This window comes from Lissotriton helveticus, chromosome 5_1 (genome assembly GCF_964261635.1).
Source record: "Lissotriton helveticus chromosome 5_1, aLisHel1.1, whole genome shotgun sequence".
Classification (NCBI taxonomy): Eukaryota; Metazoa; Chordata; class Amphibia; order Caudata; family Salamandridae; genus Lissotriton; species Lissotriton helveticus.
In genome coordinates, this window is record NC_136065.1 from 137,982,920 (window position 1) to 138,001,045 (window position 18,126).

Here is an 18,126-nt window from a genome sequence, read left to right on the forward strand (position 1 = left end):
TCACTTAACCTTAGCTCTCATCCTCTTAGTACTCACTTAGCCTTAGCTCCCATCCTCGTAGTACTCACTTAGCCTTAGCTCCCATCCTCGTAGTACTCACTTAACCTTAGCTCCCATCCTCTTAGTACTTACTTAACATTAGCTCACGTCCTCTTAGCACTCTCTTAACCATAGCTCCCATCCTCTTAGTACTCGCTTAGCTCACAGCCCTCCATACTAACCTAAGTTTGGCTCACACCCCTCCATGCTCACTTAACCTTAGCTCACACCCTCTAAGCACTCACTTAACCTTAGCTCACAGTCCCTCCATACTCACTTAACCTTAGCTCACACCCTCTTAGCACTCACTTAACCTTAGCTCACAGTCCCTCCATGTTCACTTAACCTTAGCTCACACCCTCTTAGCACTCACTTAACCTTAGCTCACAGTCCCACCATACTCACTTAACCTTAGCTCACACCCTCTTAGTACTCAGTTAGCCTTAGCTCCCATCCTCTTAGTACTCACTTAACCTTAGCTCCCATCCTCTTAGTACTCACTTAACCTTAGCTCTCATCCTCTTAGTACTCACTTAGCCTTAGCTCCCATCCTCGTAGTACTCACTTAGCCTTAGCTCCCATCCTCGTAGTACTCACTTAACCTTAGCTCCCATCCTCTTAGTACTTACTTAACATTAGCTCACATCCTCTTAGCACTCTCTTAACCATAGCTCCCATCCTCTTAGTATTCGCTTAGCTCACAGCCCTCCATACAAACCTAAGTTTAGCTCACACCCTTCCATAATCACTTAACCTTAGCTCACACACTCTTAATACTCGCTTAGCTCACAGCCCTCTATACTAACCTAAGTTTAGCTCACACCCCTCCATACTCACTTAACCTTAGCTCACACCTTCTTATTAGTCACTTAACCTTAGCTCACAGCCCCTCCATACTCACTTAACCTTAGCTCACATCCTCTCCGTACTCGCTTAGCTCACGCCCCTCCATACTTAACCTTAGCTCACAGTCCTCCATACTAACCTAAGTTTGGCTCACACCCCTCCATACTCACTTAACATTAGCTCACACTCTCTTAGTACTCACTAAACCTTAGCTCATAGCCACTCCATACTCACTTAACCTTACCTCACTTCCTCTTAGTGCTCACTTAACCATAGCTCACACCCTCTTAGTACTCACTTAACCTTAGCTCACAGCCCCTCTTAGTGCTTACTTAACCTTAGTTCAGATCCCCTTAGCACTCACTTAGCTTACATCTCTGCATATCCACTTAATCTTAGCTCCCATCCTCTTAGTACTCACTTACATTTAGCTCACAGCCCCTCCATACTCACTTAAACGTTGCTCACATCCTCTTAGTACTCACTTAACCTTAGCTCACACCCTCTTAGTACTCACTTAACCTTAGCTCACAGCCCCTCTTAGTGCTTACTTAACCTTAGTTCAGATCCCCTTAGCACTCACTTAGCTTACATCTCTCCATATCCACTTAATCTTAGCTCACATCCTCTTAGTACTCACTTACATTTAGCTCACAGCCCCTCCATACTCACTTAAACGTTGCTCACATCCTCTTAGTACTCACTTAACCTTAGCTCACATCCTCTTAGTACTCAGTTAACCTTAGCTCACATCCTCTTAGTACTCACTTAGCTCACACCCCTCCATACTCACTTAACCTTAGCACACAGCCCTCCATACCAACCTAAGTTGAGCTCACACCCCTACATACTCACTTAACCTTAGCTCACACCCTCTCAGTACTCACTTATTTTAGCTCATGTCTCATCTCCACTTACTTAATCTCAGCGTACACTCACTCTGTGCTCCCTTAACCATAGCTCACACCCCTCCGAATTCACTTAACTCTAACTCACACCTGGTTAGCTCACACTAACTCGTACTCACTTAACCTCAGCTCATACCCCCTCTATATTCACTTAACCTCAGCTCACACCCTAACTGTACACACTTAACCATATTTCAAACCCCCTCTGTATTCACTTAACCTGAGCTCACACACTATCTGTACTATGTTAACATTAGCTCACACCCCTCGACACTCACTTAACCTTAGCTCAAGCCTCTCAATACTCACTTAACCTTAGCTCATGCTCATATGTACTCACTTATCTTCAGCTTGCACTCACTCTGTACTCACTTAACTATAGCTCACACTCCTTCTGTACTCAATTAACTTAACCGTACACCTGCTTAGCTCACACTACCTCCGTACTCCCTTAACCTTAGTTCACAGCCCCTCCGTAGTCACATAATCTTAGCTCACATCCCTCAGTACTGACTAAACATTACCACACATCCCCTCTGCACTCACTTCAGTTTAGTTCACACCTTCTTATCTCACACTACCTCCATACTCACTTAACCTCAGCTCACATCCCCCCATACTTACTTACTTAATCCTAGCTCGCCCTATCTGTACTATCTCAGCCTCAGCTCACACCCCTGCCATACTTACTTAATCTTAGCTCGCCCTATCTGTACTCTCAGCCTCAGCTCACACCCCATCCATACTTACTTAACCTTAGCTCACAACCCCTTCGTACTAACTTAACCTTAGGTCACGCCCTTCCTGTACAATCTTAATCTTACTTCACACCCTCCCCATACTCACTTAGCTCACACACCATCCATATACTCTCTTGATCATAAAATATGTTTTCATACATATAATGCCATATTATAAAATATGCAACATGACAAATGTCTATTTTTTAATCACACAGAAATTCCACAGGCTCCAGGGCAACATTCTTTAACATACATACATAATGTGCAACACTACAAATGACAGTGTTTTATTAAACATTTGTATGTGCATATATACCCGCATGTGGATATCAACTGGTCATTAGATTGTTTTTTCTTCCTTTTACCCTTTTTGGGCTGTAAACTCACAAATTAGCGTGTGCCCCAAATGCTCACCTTTGCCCCCACCCCCCCACATGAGTCTGCTATCTGTGATTTCTAGAGACGTCCAGGTGAAAAAACAGTTTTTATTTTTTAGTCACATATTGTTTTCTAACAGTTTTTTTTCTAAGAATGTCATTGTTTGTATCCTGCAGCTGAACTTGCCTCCAGGGAGCACATCGGGTAAAAGGCGGATTTTGAGATTATCATTATTATTTTTATTATTAATCGATTCGTGGTATAGCGCATGGCTACCCTCAGGCATCCCAGCGCTGGTTTGCGACCAGATCACATTCATATTCTACTGCAGTTTCTGGGAAAGCCACGTCTTTAGTTGTTTCCTAAAAGAGAGGTGGTGAGTTGTGGATCTTAGCTGCAGGGGGAGTGAGTTCCACAGGATGGAGGTATTGTAGGAGAACCTGCGTCCCCCTGTTCGTACCCTTCGAATCTTCGGAACCTTGGCTAGGAACAGATTGGCAGATCTCAGGTTCCGTAGGCGACGGTGGAAGGAAAAAAGAGTGGTATGAAGTTTTTGGGCCTGTGTCCCAGAGGGTCTTTTGTGCGATGCAGAGTGATTTAAACATTATGCGTTCTGAGATGGCAAGCCAGTACAATGTCCTCAGTGCTGGCTTAGCTAATTGTTTTCTGGGGATGTTATACAATAGGCTGGCTGCGCAGTTCTGTACCACTTGGAGTTTACCTATTACTAAGTTTGAGGTGCTCAGGTATAGTGCGTTGCAGTAGTCCAGCCGGGAGAGTATTAGTGCATGAACCATCGCTCTGTGTGCGGTTTCTGGGAGTAGTGGTAGTACTTTCCTTAGTTGCCTTAGGATGTGAAAGCATGTGGCTGCTACTTGTACTGCTTGGTGGTCTAGTTTAAGTGCATTATCCAGCCAAATTCCTAGGCTCTTTATTCTACCTTTTGGTTCGGGGTTGATCCCAGGCAGCTTGGCCATTTTAAGTCTAGTGGGCCACTTGCTGTATGGCTAAGGATCATAAGTTCAGTCTTGTCCCCGTTGAGCTTCAGATAAGACTTGTCCATCCAGATGGCCACCTTTGTCAGACAGGCCTCCAGGTCGATTGTGCGACCATCGGGGTGATTGAGGGCCACCACCAATTGGGTGTCATCGGCGTATGTTACTATCTGGGCTCCATATGGGAGGACTAAGTCAGCTAGGGGTCTCAGGTACACGTTAAACAAGGTAGGGCTTAACGAGGACCCCTGTGGAACCCCACAGGTGAGGGGAATCTTCCTTGAGGTGTGAGATGCACCAACCCCCTTGGAAAAGAGTGACTGACCCCATCCCAGGCCTACCGGCCTACATTAGCACCTGTTTATAAGGGAAATGATGGGACCATGACATGTGACTGCCCTTGCCCCATTTGTATTGGTTTCTCATAGGGGCCAGTATCCCAAGAACTTACCAGATGATTCCAAGGCCCACTGACACTAAAGTCCAGTCGCTGACTTTTATTTATCAACCAATGCATCTTGGGACCTGGTTTACAGCTCTTGACCCAACAGAACAGCAGCTAGTATGAGATGCCACAACAGACACTCACAGCCCTCCATGTAGGTACTCACTTGAAGAAGTCCTCCTTGCAGAAGACGCTCTCCCCCCTGCTGAAGCATTTCTCGGCCAGCTGCATCTGGCAGTCGCTGCACTTCAGGCACTTGCTGTGCCAGTGTCGGTCCAGCACCTTCAGGATAAACCGGTCCACGATATGCTGGTTGCAGCCCGCGCACAAGGGGATCTCTGGGGGCGAGAGAAGAAGACATGTGCATCTTAGAACAAGAGATAAAGACCAGCCTAATAACACACTGAGATCACTGGAAGGAACATGTGCATCTTAGAACAAGAAATGACGACCAGCCCTCACACACTGGGATCACTGGAAGGAACATGTGCATCTTAGAACAAGAAATAACGACCAGCCTCCTAACGCACACAGCTCAATGGAGGTGAGAGGGCATGTGCTTCTTAGAACAAGAGATAACAACCATCACTCACACATTGGCATTGCTAGGGGTGAAAAGACATGTGCATCTTAGAACAAGAGGTAACGACCAGCCCTCACACACTGGGACCACTGGGGGTGAGAGGACATGTGCTTCTTAGAACAAGAGATAACAGCCCACCCTCACACACTGAGATCACTGGAGGAAAGAGGACACGTGCTTCTTAGAACAAGAGATAACAACCATCCCTCACACATTGGCATTGCTAGGGGTGAAAAGACATGTGCATCTTAGAACAAGAGGTAACGACCAGCCCTCACACACTGGGACCACTGGGGGTGGGAGGACATGGGCATCTTAGAATAAGAGACAACAACCAGCCCTCACACACTGGGACCACTGGGGGTGAGAGGACATGTGCATCTTAGAACAAGAGATAACAACCATCCCTCACACACTGGGATCACTGGAGGAAAGATGACATGTGCATCTTAGAACGAGAGATAACGACCAGCCTCATAACACACACGCCTCACTGGAGGTGAGAGGACGTGTGCTTCTTAGAACAAGAGATAAAAACCAGCCCTCACACATTGGCATTGCTAGGGGTGAGATGACATGTGCATCTTAGAACAAGAAGTAACGACCAGCCCTCACACACTGGGACCACTGGATGTGAGAGGACATGTGCTTCGCAGAACAAGAGATAACAACCAGCCCTCACACACTGAGATCACTGGATGTGAGAGGACATGTGCATATTAGAACAAGAGATAACAACCAGCCCTCACACACTGGGACCACTGGGGGTGAGAGGACATGTGCATCTTAGAACAAGAGATAATGACCAGCCCTCACACACTGGGATCAATGGATGTGAGAGGACATGTGCATCTTAGAACAAGAGATAACAACCAGCCCTCACACACTGGGACCACTGGATGTGAGAGGACATGTGCTTCGCAGAACAAGAGATAACAACCAGCCCTCACACACTGGGATCACTGGATGTGAGAGGACATGTGCATCTCAGGAGAAGAGATAAAGACCAGCCCTCACACGCTGGGACCACTGAGGGTGAGAGGACATGTGCATCTTAGAACAAGAGATAATGACCAGCCCTCACACACTGGGATCAATGGATGTGAGAGGACATGTGCATCTTAGAACAAGAGATAACAACCAGCCCTCGCACACTGGGATCACTGGATGTGAGAGGACATGTGCATCTTAGAACAAGAGATAACAACCAGCCCTCACACACTGGGACCACTGGATGTGAGAGGACATGTGCATCTCAGAAGAAGAGATAATGACCAGTCCTCACACACTGGGACCACTGGGGGTGAAAAAGGAAACGTGTTTCTTCGAATACACATGCAGGTGTCTTCTGAGCTGATAGAAGGAGACATGTGTATCCTAAAATAAGGGATAATAAGCAGCACCTAAACGTGGGTGGGTTCTAGTGATGAGAGAAGAGGATACGTATCTCTTAGAACAAGTGGTAATGACTACCTTCACTCGCAGGATCTCTGGGAGTGTAGAGAGGAGGACTTGAGTATCTTAGAACTGAAGATAATGACAGCATCCATACAGGGACATCACAAGGGGGGGTGAAGAAGAGGATATGTGCATCCCATAACAAGCGATAGCACCCAGCACTCATAGAGGGGGTATCTGGAGGTGATAGTAGAGGGCATCGAAGAACAAGTGGTAATGACCAATCCACCCACCCGCTCCGCGATCTCTGGAAGTGACAGCAGAGCACCTGAGCATCTTAGAATGGAGCTAATGACCAGCACATGACAGTCTCTGTCGGGTGGAAGAAGAGACATCCACATTATGAACATTAGATAAGGACATCCCTGGGAGCAGAAGAAGAAGACATGGACATCTTAGAAAAAAAAGGAAACAAATGGTAAATCCGCACACAAGGTGATCTATGAATGACAAAAGAAAAGAGAATGTGCATCTTAGAACAAGATAAAATGATCAGCTCACTTGCAATGGGATAATTAGAGGTGAGAGAAAATAATATGTTCCATTCAAGAACAAGTGATAATGACAAGCACTGCACAGGGTGAAGATGTCGTGTAAATCTTAGAACAGAGGATAACGACAAACCAGTGCACTGGGATCTGTCCAAAGAAGTGACGAGATAACATGTGGACCGTAGAGCAATAGATAAAGACCAGCACCTAAGCAGGATCATAACAGGAGTGGGCGTGGGCATAACTTGTGTAATTTGCTGTAGCATAATTACGAGAAATATCTTCAAAATTGCACAAGATTGAGTGGAATTACGCGAGTAACGTAATTCTGCATTTACAGCTGTTTTCTTAGCACAAAAAGTACCCTTGCATCCACAATGGACCGAGGATGCATTTTGCACTAAGAAAAAACAGAACAGAACATGAACATCAGCAGCCAGTAACTGTTCTTGCGCGCTAACTTTGTTGTTCTTGTGCTCCTGAGGAAGGATGTGTGTGCCAAATTACTCATAATTATGCAAAAATATATAATTGTGTATTTTTTTGTAATTCTGCATCAGGTAATGTGAAGTTACCAAAATAATTCCGATCACTCCAGCATAATTAAAATTTTGACCAGGCCTACTTAGGAGGTAAAACGTGAGGACACGTACATCTTCGAGCAAGAGTTAGTGATCAGCATGTTCAAGCAGGAGAAGAGACTTGTGCAATTCTGAGCAAGACATAATGACTAGTATCTTTGAGAAAGAGCTGATGATCTGGACGAGGGAATGAAGAGGATTTGCACATCTTAGAACAAGAATGACCATCCCAGTCACAGGGGGTTCTGGGTGGGATGGAGGAGAGGCAGAGAAGTGTACATGTGCATCTGAAGAGACTAGAACCTGTACATGAAGGAGTCTCTACTTGGGGCAAAGGATTTCAGGCAAGATAAGAGGATATGGCCATTAGACATACATTTATATCTCTATTGCTATTTAGCTACTTAGATATATGGGGGCATATTACCAACAAGTAGCGATAATTATCGCTAAATAGGCTTAGCGATGAATTTTTTATCGCTGCCTATCGGTGGATATGTTAGCGGAGAAAACATGCTATTAGGAATGTTTTTCTTCATTGTGCTAAAATATCCAGCGATAGTGGCGAAATGCGTGAATATCGCTGAGAATACAGCGATATTCACGCATTAGCGATGAAATGCTCTTAGCCATGTTATCCACCTCCCATTGGATAACATGGCTAAGAACTGGTCTGAGCAGGTGTTAGTTTTTGGCGATAGCGGGAATATTTCCATCGCTACGCCTGCCTTGCTAATAGGCGATAGCGACGTTAGCGACTGCTTTCAGTCGCCAACAGGTTGGGTACGCCCACTTTGCCTACCATTAGCGATAAATATCGCTGACATGCAAAGCGGGCCCCAAACCGCTCGCTATCACCTAAAAGCTGGCGCTAACATCAGTTAGCGACAGCTTGCTAATAGAGCAATAGAATTATCGCCGCTCAGCGGCCGAAAAACGGACGCTAAACCGGCGATAATTGCCTATCGCCACCCTTGGTAATATGCCCAAAGTCCCCAGGATTCCATTCACAGTTCAGTACAAGGAACATGCTGGCACGCCATAATAAATGGCAGCATATGTAATCCAATGACGCATTGTTAGAATATTTCTGTTGGGGGTGGTAGTGTGGGAATCCTTAGAGAAGGAGATCATTGGGGAGACAGGGTGCCAAAAAGATTGTTATGATGAAACTTGGAAAATATGTGTAAAATGTTGTTTTGAAAAAGCCACATGATTTTGTTTTTAATAAATTGCTTATATTAAGTATACAAAAAAACTTTTATATATAAAAAAATAATAAAAATACATAGTTACAGATAATTTTATGTTTTGATTTTTAGTCAATATACTGGGAACCTGTGGCTGAAATTGGGCAAAACTTATGTTGGTGGTTATGAAACACACAACTTGTAACACACAGAAAGGAATTCTTTTTTTGGGTGTGTTAGTATTTAGCCACATGTTTGCAATAAATTACTTTCACTTGTGTCCAGCTGCACTGTGTATTTTAGTATTAATCTGCATGTGTACAATAAATTACTTTCACTTGTGCCCAGCTGCATTATGTATGTTAGCAATCATCTGCATGTGTACAAGAAGTTACTTTCACTTTGGTAAAGCTGTATTGTGTATGTTACTATTAATCTGCATGTGCACAATAAATTGCTTTCACTTGTATCCAGGTGCATTGTGTGTGTTAGTATTTGTCAATATGTGTGCAATGTTACTTTCACTTTTGTACAGCTGCATTGCGTGTGTTAGTATTTAGCCACATGTGTGCAATAAGTTACTTTCACTTGTGTCCAGCTGCATTTTGTATGTTAGCATTCATCTGTGTTGCGTATGTTAGTATTTATCAACACAAAAAGATGATGGACAGAATGCTGAACATTCACCCCTAGTCACAGATCTGGTTTCAATCTATTGTTTTTTGCTCACCATGCCCACGCCACCCCAGTTTGGACCCAGCCATATGCAAATCAGTCTTGACACTGCTCCCCATGGGAATAGTTCAGCCCAAACTGCCAGGCCAGGTCCTCCCTGGACCGGAAACAAGCATCCTAGGACCGGTTTTGAGGTATCACAGCCATATGAGCCAGGCTAGCATGAATCCAGTGGCATCCCATCCATCATCTTTTTGTGCGGCAATTTTAGCCCGAAGTTGGCAGGGTATGCCCAGGCGTGGGTTTCATGCTCTCTGTGCCACCGGATTCAAGCTATCCTGGCTGATGAGGGGTGATACCCCGGAACCACTCTCAGGATGCTTGTTACCAGTCCAGGGAGGACCTGGCCTGGCAGTTAAGGCTGAACGGTTTATGGGGAACAGGGTCAAGACTGATTTGCATATGGCTGGGTCCAAACTGGGGTGGTATGGTGAGCAAAAAAAATGATGGATTTTCATTTAACCCAGATCTGTTACTGGGGGGGTGGATGTCTGACAATGTTCAGCAATCCGTCCATCATCTTTTTGTGTTGTTAGTATTTATCTGCATGTTTACAATAAATTGCTTTCACTTCCTAAAGAATAACTAGCCGCACATGGTGTATTGTTGAATTCTGAGACTCTGGCGCACACCACTTCCCTGAGTAAGACGTGGGCCGCTCTGCTTCAGTACCATGAGTGCCGGTGCTAAAGGGCCGAATGCAATACTTAGTTATTGAATGCAAGAGATCACTACTTGTGTGCCACACTGTTTTCTCTTCATTAATATTGAAGATGTTATTATTGCATTTATCTGAAATATAGAACAGTCGCAAATTTGTAATCTACACTAGTTTCTTTGAATTATGAATGAAGATGAATGCTTGAGTTTGTATGGGACCTTGTCTTTTTAAAGAAATGAATTTTCTTACATTACTATCAATAAAAAGTATGTCTATTTTGTAAAATATATCCAGATGTAGTTGGTTCTCCGTTCATCCAGACTGGTTTGTTATTAATTGCTGAAATTTCAGCTATGTCTATAATTGTGTTGCCTTAAGTCTGTACACTAGATTGATTAGTCCCTGCCTGGAACAGCACTCTTCCAGCATGGGGCCTCTCTCTGTGCAATATATGTACTTAGTTATGGGTTCAATATTAAGGTGGCGCCTGGACATACGTGGTAAATGACTCCAGCTGTCACACCTGGGACCCAGTAACCCCTAAATGCCCTCAGAACCAGTTACCACACTATCATTATAAATCATAACGTTTGAAAACAGTTTTCAGGCTTCAAAATTAAAAAGCACTCATTAATTATCACAGACAATGCCTGTGCCTCCCGCACCACAACACGCATGTTAGGGGACATGTCCACCCTGCAAACTTTAGGGTCCAATTCACAAAGCCCTGCCCACAACCCTCAGAAATAAACTCACGGACTCGCCTGCTTTTGGGGGACACTTTCAACGCGTTGAGGATCCACAAAGAATGAATTCACAAAATGCTCTACAGCATAAGTAATGTATACTGAAAATAGTATTCCCTGTCGAGAAGCCGCCTCAGTGTCTTACTCATGTATGCCCCCCTGTATCCATCTTGGAAAGGTCCTTGCTCCTGCCTTTAACACAGGTAGCGCTATGTGTTGGTTTTTTTTCCAGAATGAGACATTATATTCCAAATAGCTGTGAGTACACACAGAGGTGTTAACATGTGAGTGTTCATACATGGGCAAGGATGCTCTACCCGGTAATGCCCCTTTTTGGATCCCCCAGTCCTTTACTTGTGGCGGTGAAAAACATTCCTTCAGACTGGCAGAGGTTCCCCATAGTAAATCCGCTCTGTGCTTCGAATATATATTCCATTAAAAAAAATACATATTTGCAAAAATATGTTGTACTGTGGGAAAACACATTTATAAGGAAAAGGAGCTGGACAAATTAAAAATGGAAATAGAAATTGTTCAGGACATAAAAAAAGAACAAAACAAAACCCTAAGTGAGTGAAATGGAGAGGATTGTGCTTCCTTACCAAATTCTGGAGAAAAAAAAAAGAAATGGAAAATGAACGAAATCAACTTGTACAAATCACTAAGGATGACATAAACTAGATAATCCGGTGCCACAATGTATGGAAAACTATTTGAAAAATACTTTAAAAATAATGTCGTACCCCAATTTATACTTTATAAAAGTGCTGGTTTATCAAACCATTTCAATTAGGAGTTATCCAATAAAAACGAAAAACGTAGAAACGTATTTTCATTTTCATTTTATTAACCTGAATTTAATTAACATTTCATTACAACGGTGTATTTTAAGCGCGTTCAAGTAAATGACGTTATAGTGACCGGATGATGTCATAGTCCTGTCAGCGGCATAATAAAAAAAACATTGTAATAAGGTTTTTATACGTCCCTCACTTGCTGTCTCACAAAGATGACATGTTCCATTGTGCACCTGGCTGCATAGTTCTTTGTCACCTCGGATACCACAGGTCCTGTGACTGTCCTTCCGTTTTTTGTTCTTTAGTCTAATTAGCTCAATTAAGGTGCACCAAGCCTACAGCCCCCAGAATACATCTACCAGGTGAACATAAGGTGCCACACACGAGTTACATTTCCACCCATCAAACTTGCAAATAATTGTCATTAGACAGTATAGTCCAGCTGTTTGTATCGAACGGAGCCAATAATACAACTCCCACAATGCATTAGTTTGTAAAGGAACAGCTCAGAACTGGCACCACGGAGTCCATGTGACACAGAGCCATCCAGACAGCTACACGCGCGCTAAATTCGAGAATAACAAGAGTTTTCTTTTTAATCCAAAACTTTTAAACATTTGCAAATAAAATATATATAACCTAACATACCAGGAGTCCCTCCGCAATCCTGTGCTTACTTCTTGAATCAGATCTACCGAGGGCGCGGCCCATTTGAAATATTATCACATTCAATGCTCAATCTCCCGTGAATTAAATCTCTTCATTTCAGTGTTATTGACAACGCGAGACGTGTAGTTTCAATTAAACAAATGGGAAGGGTGAGCAGAAGGAGGCGAGGAGAGAGAGAGCTACAGAGACGGAGACAGAGGAAGAGGGGTGGAGGGGGGATTAAGGTGGGAGGAAAAAAGAGAAAAGAAAGACGCAGACAGGAATGTATAGTAAGCAAAGAAAAAAAAACAGCGACGAAATAGAGAAAAGTACTAGGAAAAGAGGAGAAGACGGAAGTGTAGAAGAGGGAGGAAAAGGGAAGAAAAACAATAAAAGAGAAAGAAACAGTAAAATTAAGGAGGGATAAAGGAAAAATAAAAAGTTGCAGAAAACTGAGAAGACGGAAACGAATTAAAGAAGGAAGACTGAGACAAAAAGAAAGGAATAAAGGAAGAAGGCAATACATAATTAAATAAATATAGTAAGAAAGAGTTAAACAGAAAGGAAAGGCAGGGGAAAGGCTGAACATAGAAAAGCGAACTCAGAAATAAAGAAGGCGGAAATTGTGAACGACAGAGAAGAAAGGTAAGGCCTTGGAGGAAGATGGGCGGATGGAAGGGAGAATGAAAAAAAGCGCGAAAAGGAATGAATGAAGGTAACGAAAGACAGGGGAAAGAAAGAGAGAAAAAAAAGGGGTAAACGAAGTATAAAGGAATTCAAACTGGTTTGGCGATAAATCGACCAAGAAAGGGCGACTTCGAGAGCATTGATTTTAGCAGAATGAACAGCGGCTTTTAGAAACGTGTCTGCGATGCCCAATTAATTTATCAGATATAAAACCAAATTTAAACATTAAATAGCACGAGCAAAAAACATACAAAATGTACATGCAGTGTAAAACGAAACACGGCTCTGTGGCTAGAAACAGGAGGCTGTGTCCAAAACAACACGGTCTTACTCCCCTCCCCCACCTTCAAGTGCACGCGGATCTCAGAAAAGACACGAGGCCACGTGCGCTGCCTCGGCCAATCACGAGAGAGGAGCCCTATAGTGTCACTAGAAATATCTGGCCCCAGGCTTCGTGGAGGAACAAAACTACAACCACAACAAAACCACTATGTTTGGTCTCAATAAACACAACTTTAATTTGATCAACATTACGTCAGAGTTAGCACGACGCACAACATAACGTTTTAACAAATTCGGTGTGTGACGTTTAAATCATGGAAAATAAAGGTAGACTTGAACGTCCTGTCGTAAAGACGTCAAATGACGTGGTCGTGTCATATACAGCTGTTCAGTTACCACCAAAAGGTGACAACGATTGAGATGTCACTGAAATGTGCTGGATGTCAGTGAAAGCTACTGCTGGGTTAGGGAATCCTATTGTGACAATCACTGAAACGTACTGTTCTGCCATTGACATATCACAACACTGCTTAAAACTATTGTGATGCAATTGAATCCTATCGCGATATTATTCAAAGTTATTGAACCCTATTGTGATGTCACAGAAATAGATTGTGATATTGACCTTAATGGTGCTATCACTGAGAGCTATCGTGATGTTATTGAACTCTATTGCGATGTCACTGAAAGACACTGTGATGTCACAAGAGCTGTTACAATGTCTTGAAACTCTGTTGATAAGTTATGGCGTGTCCGTATGTGTAGTAACTCATTAAACTTCCAATGTCGCTCTGTTTCCAGTCAAGCCCTGTGCAAGCCACTTTTGGGGAAAAATCTGGGCCAAATAATCACAAACGCGCCTCCAAAACATTTACAATAAACGTTTAAAAAACAAATGTGTATTTTCAGGTGAGCATTGCCTGATCATTGAACTATGTGAAACAAAGCCCCATCACTTCCAACTGCTCCCCAGTTTTACAGGCACATGGAAGGGAAGGAGCTGCTGTGCTGGACAACCCTAAGCCCCCATCCTGAGCAGACACACTTTAGATGCCGAAGCCTCGACGCAGACCCTCCTGCCTCACCCGACGGGGTTACTGACAGAGGACCAGGGTCATGTGCCCCCTCCCTTGTGCCAAGTGGCAGTCACACCTGTGGCTCACAACCTAGGGGAAACATCTTCCAAGCAATCAGTTCTGACAAATTTTGGGCAAAGACAGGATTTAAAAATGGAAAACTGCTGCCACAACCCTCTTCCCCCACTCAAGGCTCGAGTCGGGGTACCACGGGGGTGGACGGCGTCCCTCCACTTATTTTACCAGGAGCTCGATTACTGGAGCAAATGGAGCCACACATTCACTCTTTGGCCTCTCTGGGGCGAGATCGGAGCTCATTCAGAATGCTTCTCACCCGCTGGCTTCTCTGATGCAATCGCATCTAAGGAGTGAGCGAGGGGAGACAATGAGTCTGATGGTGCAAGCCACCTTTCGTGACGTCACTTCCTGCCGTGACATCAGCGTCCACCCACTTCTTTTTTTAGGACTTGTGCCCTGCCCCCACTACCAAAGACGAGAACAATCTACCACTAACAAACAACAGCACTGCTGCCAAAGAAATGGAAAAACATGGCAATCCCAACAACCCCCAGACCTCACTGGGCACTAAAAACAAAGCCTCCACATCTACCAACATCTCATTCTTGCATATATCTGCCCCTAGGCCTCAGTTATGTGGGAAGCGAGTTTGGCTGAATTAAAGAATTAAATATAGTTTGGCATTTTTGTCAGAATTCCAACATGCTATAATTTGAAACCAATGGGTCAGGATCATAAATGCATTTACGATTACAGGTCGTAGTACTACAGGAGTACTCTTTTACATACTCTTACACGCCTTTGTAATGTCCTGCAGTGGTACTACAGGAGTACTCTTTTACATACTCTTACACGCCTTTGTAATGCCCTGCAGTGGTACTACAGGAGTACTCTTTTACATACTCTTACACGCCTTTGTAATGCCCTGCAGTGGTACTACAGGAGTACTCTTTTACATACTCTTACACGCCTTTGTAATGCCCTGCAGTGGTACTACAGGAGTACTCTTTTACATACTCTTACACGCCTTTGTAATGCCCTGCAGTGGTACTACAGGAGTACTCTTTTACATACTCTTACACGCCTTTGTAATGCCCTGCAGTGGTACTACAGGAGTACTCTTTTACATACTCTTACACGCCTTTGTAATGCCCTGCAGTGGTACTACAGGAGTACTCTTTTACATACTCTTACACGCCTTTGTAATGCCCTGCAGTGGTACTACAGGAGTACTCTTTTACATACTCTTACACGCCTTTGTAATGCCCTGCAGTGGTACTACAGGAGTACTCTTTTACATACTCTTACACGCCTTTGTAATGTCCTGCAGTGGTACTACAGGAGTACTCTTTTACATACTCTTACACGCCTTTGTAATGTCCTGCAGTGGTACTACAGGAGTACTCTTTTACATACTCTTACACGCCTTTGTAATGCCCTGCAGTGGTACTACAGGAGTACTCTTTTACATACTCTTACACGCCTTTGTAATGTCCTGCAGTGGTACTACAGGAGTACTCTTTTACATACTCTTACACGCCTTTGTAATGTCCTGCAGTGGTACTACAGGAGTACTCTTTTACATACTCTTACACGCCTTTGTAATGTCCTGCAGTGGTACTACAGGAGTACTCTTTTACATACTCTTACACGCCTTTGTAATGCCCTGCAGTGGTACTACAGGAGTACTCTTTTACATACTCTTACACGCCTTTGTAATGTCCTGCAGTGGTACTACAGGAGTACTCTTTTACATACTCTTACACGCCTTTGTAATGTCCTGCAGTGGTACTACAGGAGTACTCTTTTACATACTCTTACACGCCTTTGTAATGTCCTGCAGTGGTACTACAGGAGTACTCTTTTACATACTCTTACACGCCTTTGTAATGTCCTGCAGTGGTACTACAGGAGTACTCTTTTACATACTCTTACACGCCTTTGTAATGCCCTGCAGTGGTACTACAGGAGTACTCTTTTACATACTCTTACACGCCTGCGTGAATTGTCCCTGAAACGCCCAACTCCCTGTTAGCACAAGTGCAAAGAGAGCAAAGTCCTCTCTATTTCCATATGAACTGCCCTTGGATTTCCCCCTCTTTTCTCAATCTAATGATTTTAGGGCCAGTTCACAAAGGGGTGTAAGAGCGCATAAAAGAGGATCGTACAACGAAATATCGAGGGTAGAAAGATCAATATACACTAATAACGTGGACAGAATTTCGAGGACAGAATATCAAAAGTTAAGTGCAAATTGGGAAATACAGATTTGCTATTCTTCACTCCACTTGTACATTGGAGATATGTATATATCATCAAGGTACATTTGTGCGGAGGTAGGTATAGAAAATCTATACTTACCTTTGTGATATTGTGATCAGGATGTTGAGTGCCATCGAGATTCCAACCTCGATATTGCCGCGCCAGACCAGTAAAAGAGCTCTTACTACAGGAGTAACATCTTGCGTACTCCAAAATGCCTTTGTGAAAAAGCCCCAGTTTTTGGAAAATATTTTTTTCACAAGAAACTCTTTATCGTAGAAATGTTGCTGCTTCTAATAAAACGTAAACACAAACATGTATTGGCAAATCCAATATGTCTGGTATTGCCTACTAGCCTTTTACCTTTGTCAAAGAGTGATTTGTGATTTTTGTATTTATGTTTTTTGAAAAATTGAATTGTTGGGAGTTGAATTGCTGGGCTTTTGACAATTTATTAACAAATAGAGGAGGGACTATGGGCTATATTTATCCAGGTCCAGCATACATGCCCTAAAGTATTACAAAGCAGAAAGGTATGCAGTTCCTAGTGAACACTGTAGGTTGATGTGTGGTTAGTGTGTAGTGGATCACACACTTGGGGCAGGAGGAAATGCCCTACTTTCGGAAAGGGACCCTCACACACCCCCCATCAGTGGGGTGTCTTGCTTCATCATCAGGTCTGCTCCTTATAGGGTCGGCGCTGCAATACTTGATTGGCGCCCTTAACGGGGCCTTCTGGGGGAGATCTTTTTTCCTTTTGCCCTAAGGTGCAGTGCGTGTGAGGGCGCTAGTGAGTGTAGATTTAATAAGTAAAGAAGTGAGATTAAAACAGGAGGTAGTGGTCCACCCGGAACTATTTTAATGATTGTGGCCATTCTCCTGGTTAAAAAACGTGAAGATAGCGCACCCCTGTTGTAAAGTTACGGGGATGTGCGCATTTGGGGTCAATATATAAACAATAGTCAAAAGCAAAATATGTTTGGTCTCAATAAGCACATTTTGGCATTGTAATCCCTCACACTGAGGAGAACAACTTTGAATTTGTACATGTTGCTATTGACAGAGCAGATTCCTGTGATTCACAGTGAAGTTACCCATTGGCTGATGTGGACTGATCCATTGGCCCACACTAAAAATGTAATGAGTGACAGAACAACAGACCAATGGCAGAGGAGCGTGCGCCGAAAACCCCAATATCTAAGTATATTATTTATAAATATATTATTTTAGTAAAACCACAAGGTCGTAGCACACAACAAACCCAAAAAATGCCCAGCTCCGCGGTTTTCATTTAGGTCTTTGATGTAGCTGCTTCCAAGAATGCCTTTGGCGCCCCCCCCCCCCCCATGTAAAAACAACAGGAAAATATGTATGTAACAGGTCTAATGTGTCATGAAACATACACCTGCGCTGGTTCACATGATTCTACTTTATGTTTATTAGCCAAGCCTGAATGGATAAAAAGTGAATAAAAATGGAAGAAATGTGGAAATATATACATCAAGGAACTCCTCGAGAAACTGAAAGGATCGAGAAGTGTTTACTGAAGAAAGCCTA

General features: G+C 43.4%; 1 protein-coding gene across 1 annotated transcript in view; it reads right to left on the reverse strand.

The window, feature by feature from the left end:
• LHX3 (LIM homeobox 3) overlaps window positions 1–18,126 on the reverse strand; it is an 83,887-nt gene that overhangs the window by 18,035 nt on the left and 47,726 nt on the right. Inside the window, exon 2 of the mRNA XM_078640825.1 lies at window positions 4,521–4,692. Within this exon, the coding sequence (XP_078496951.1) occupies window positions 4,521–4,692 (172 nt within the window). The remainder of the gene's footprint in view (window positions 1–4,520; window positions 4,693–18,126) is intronic.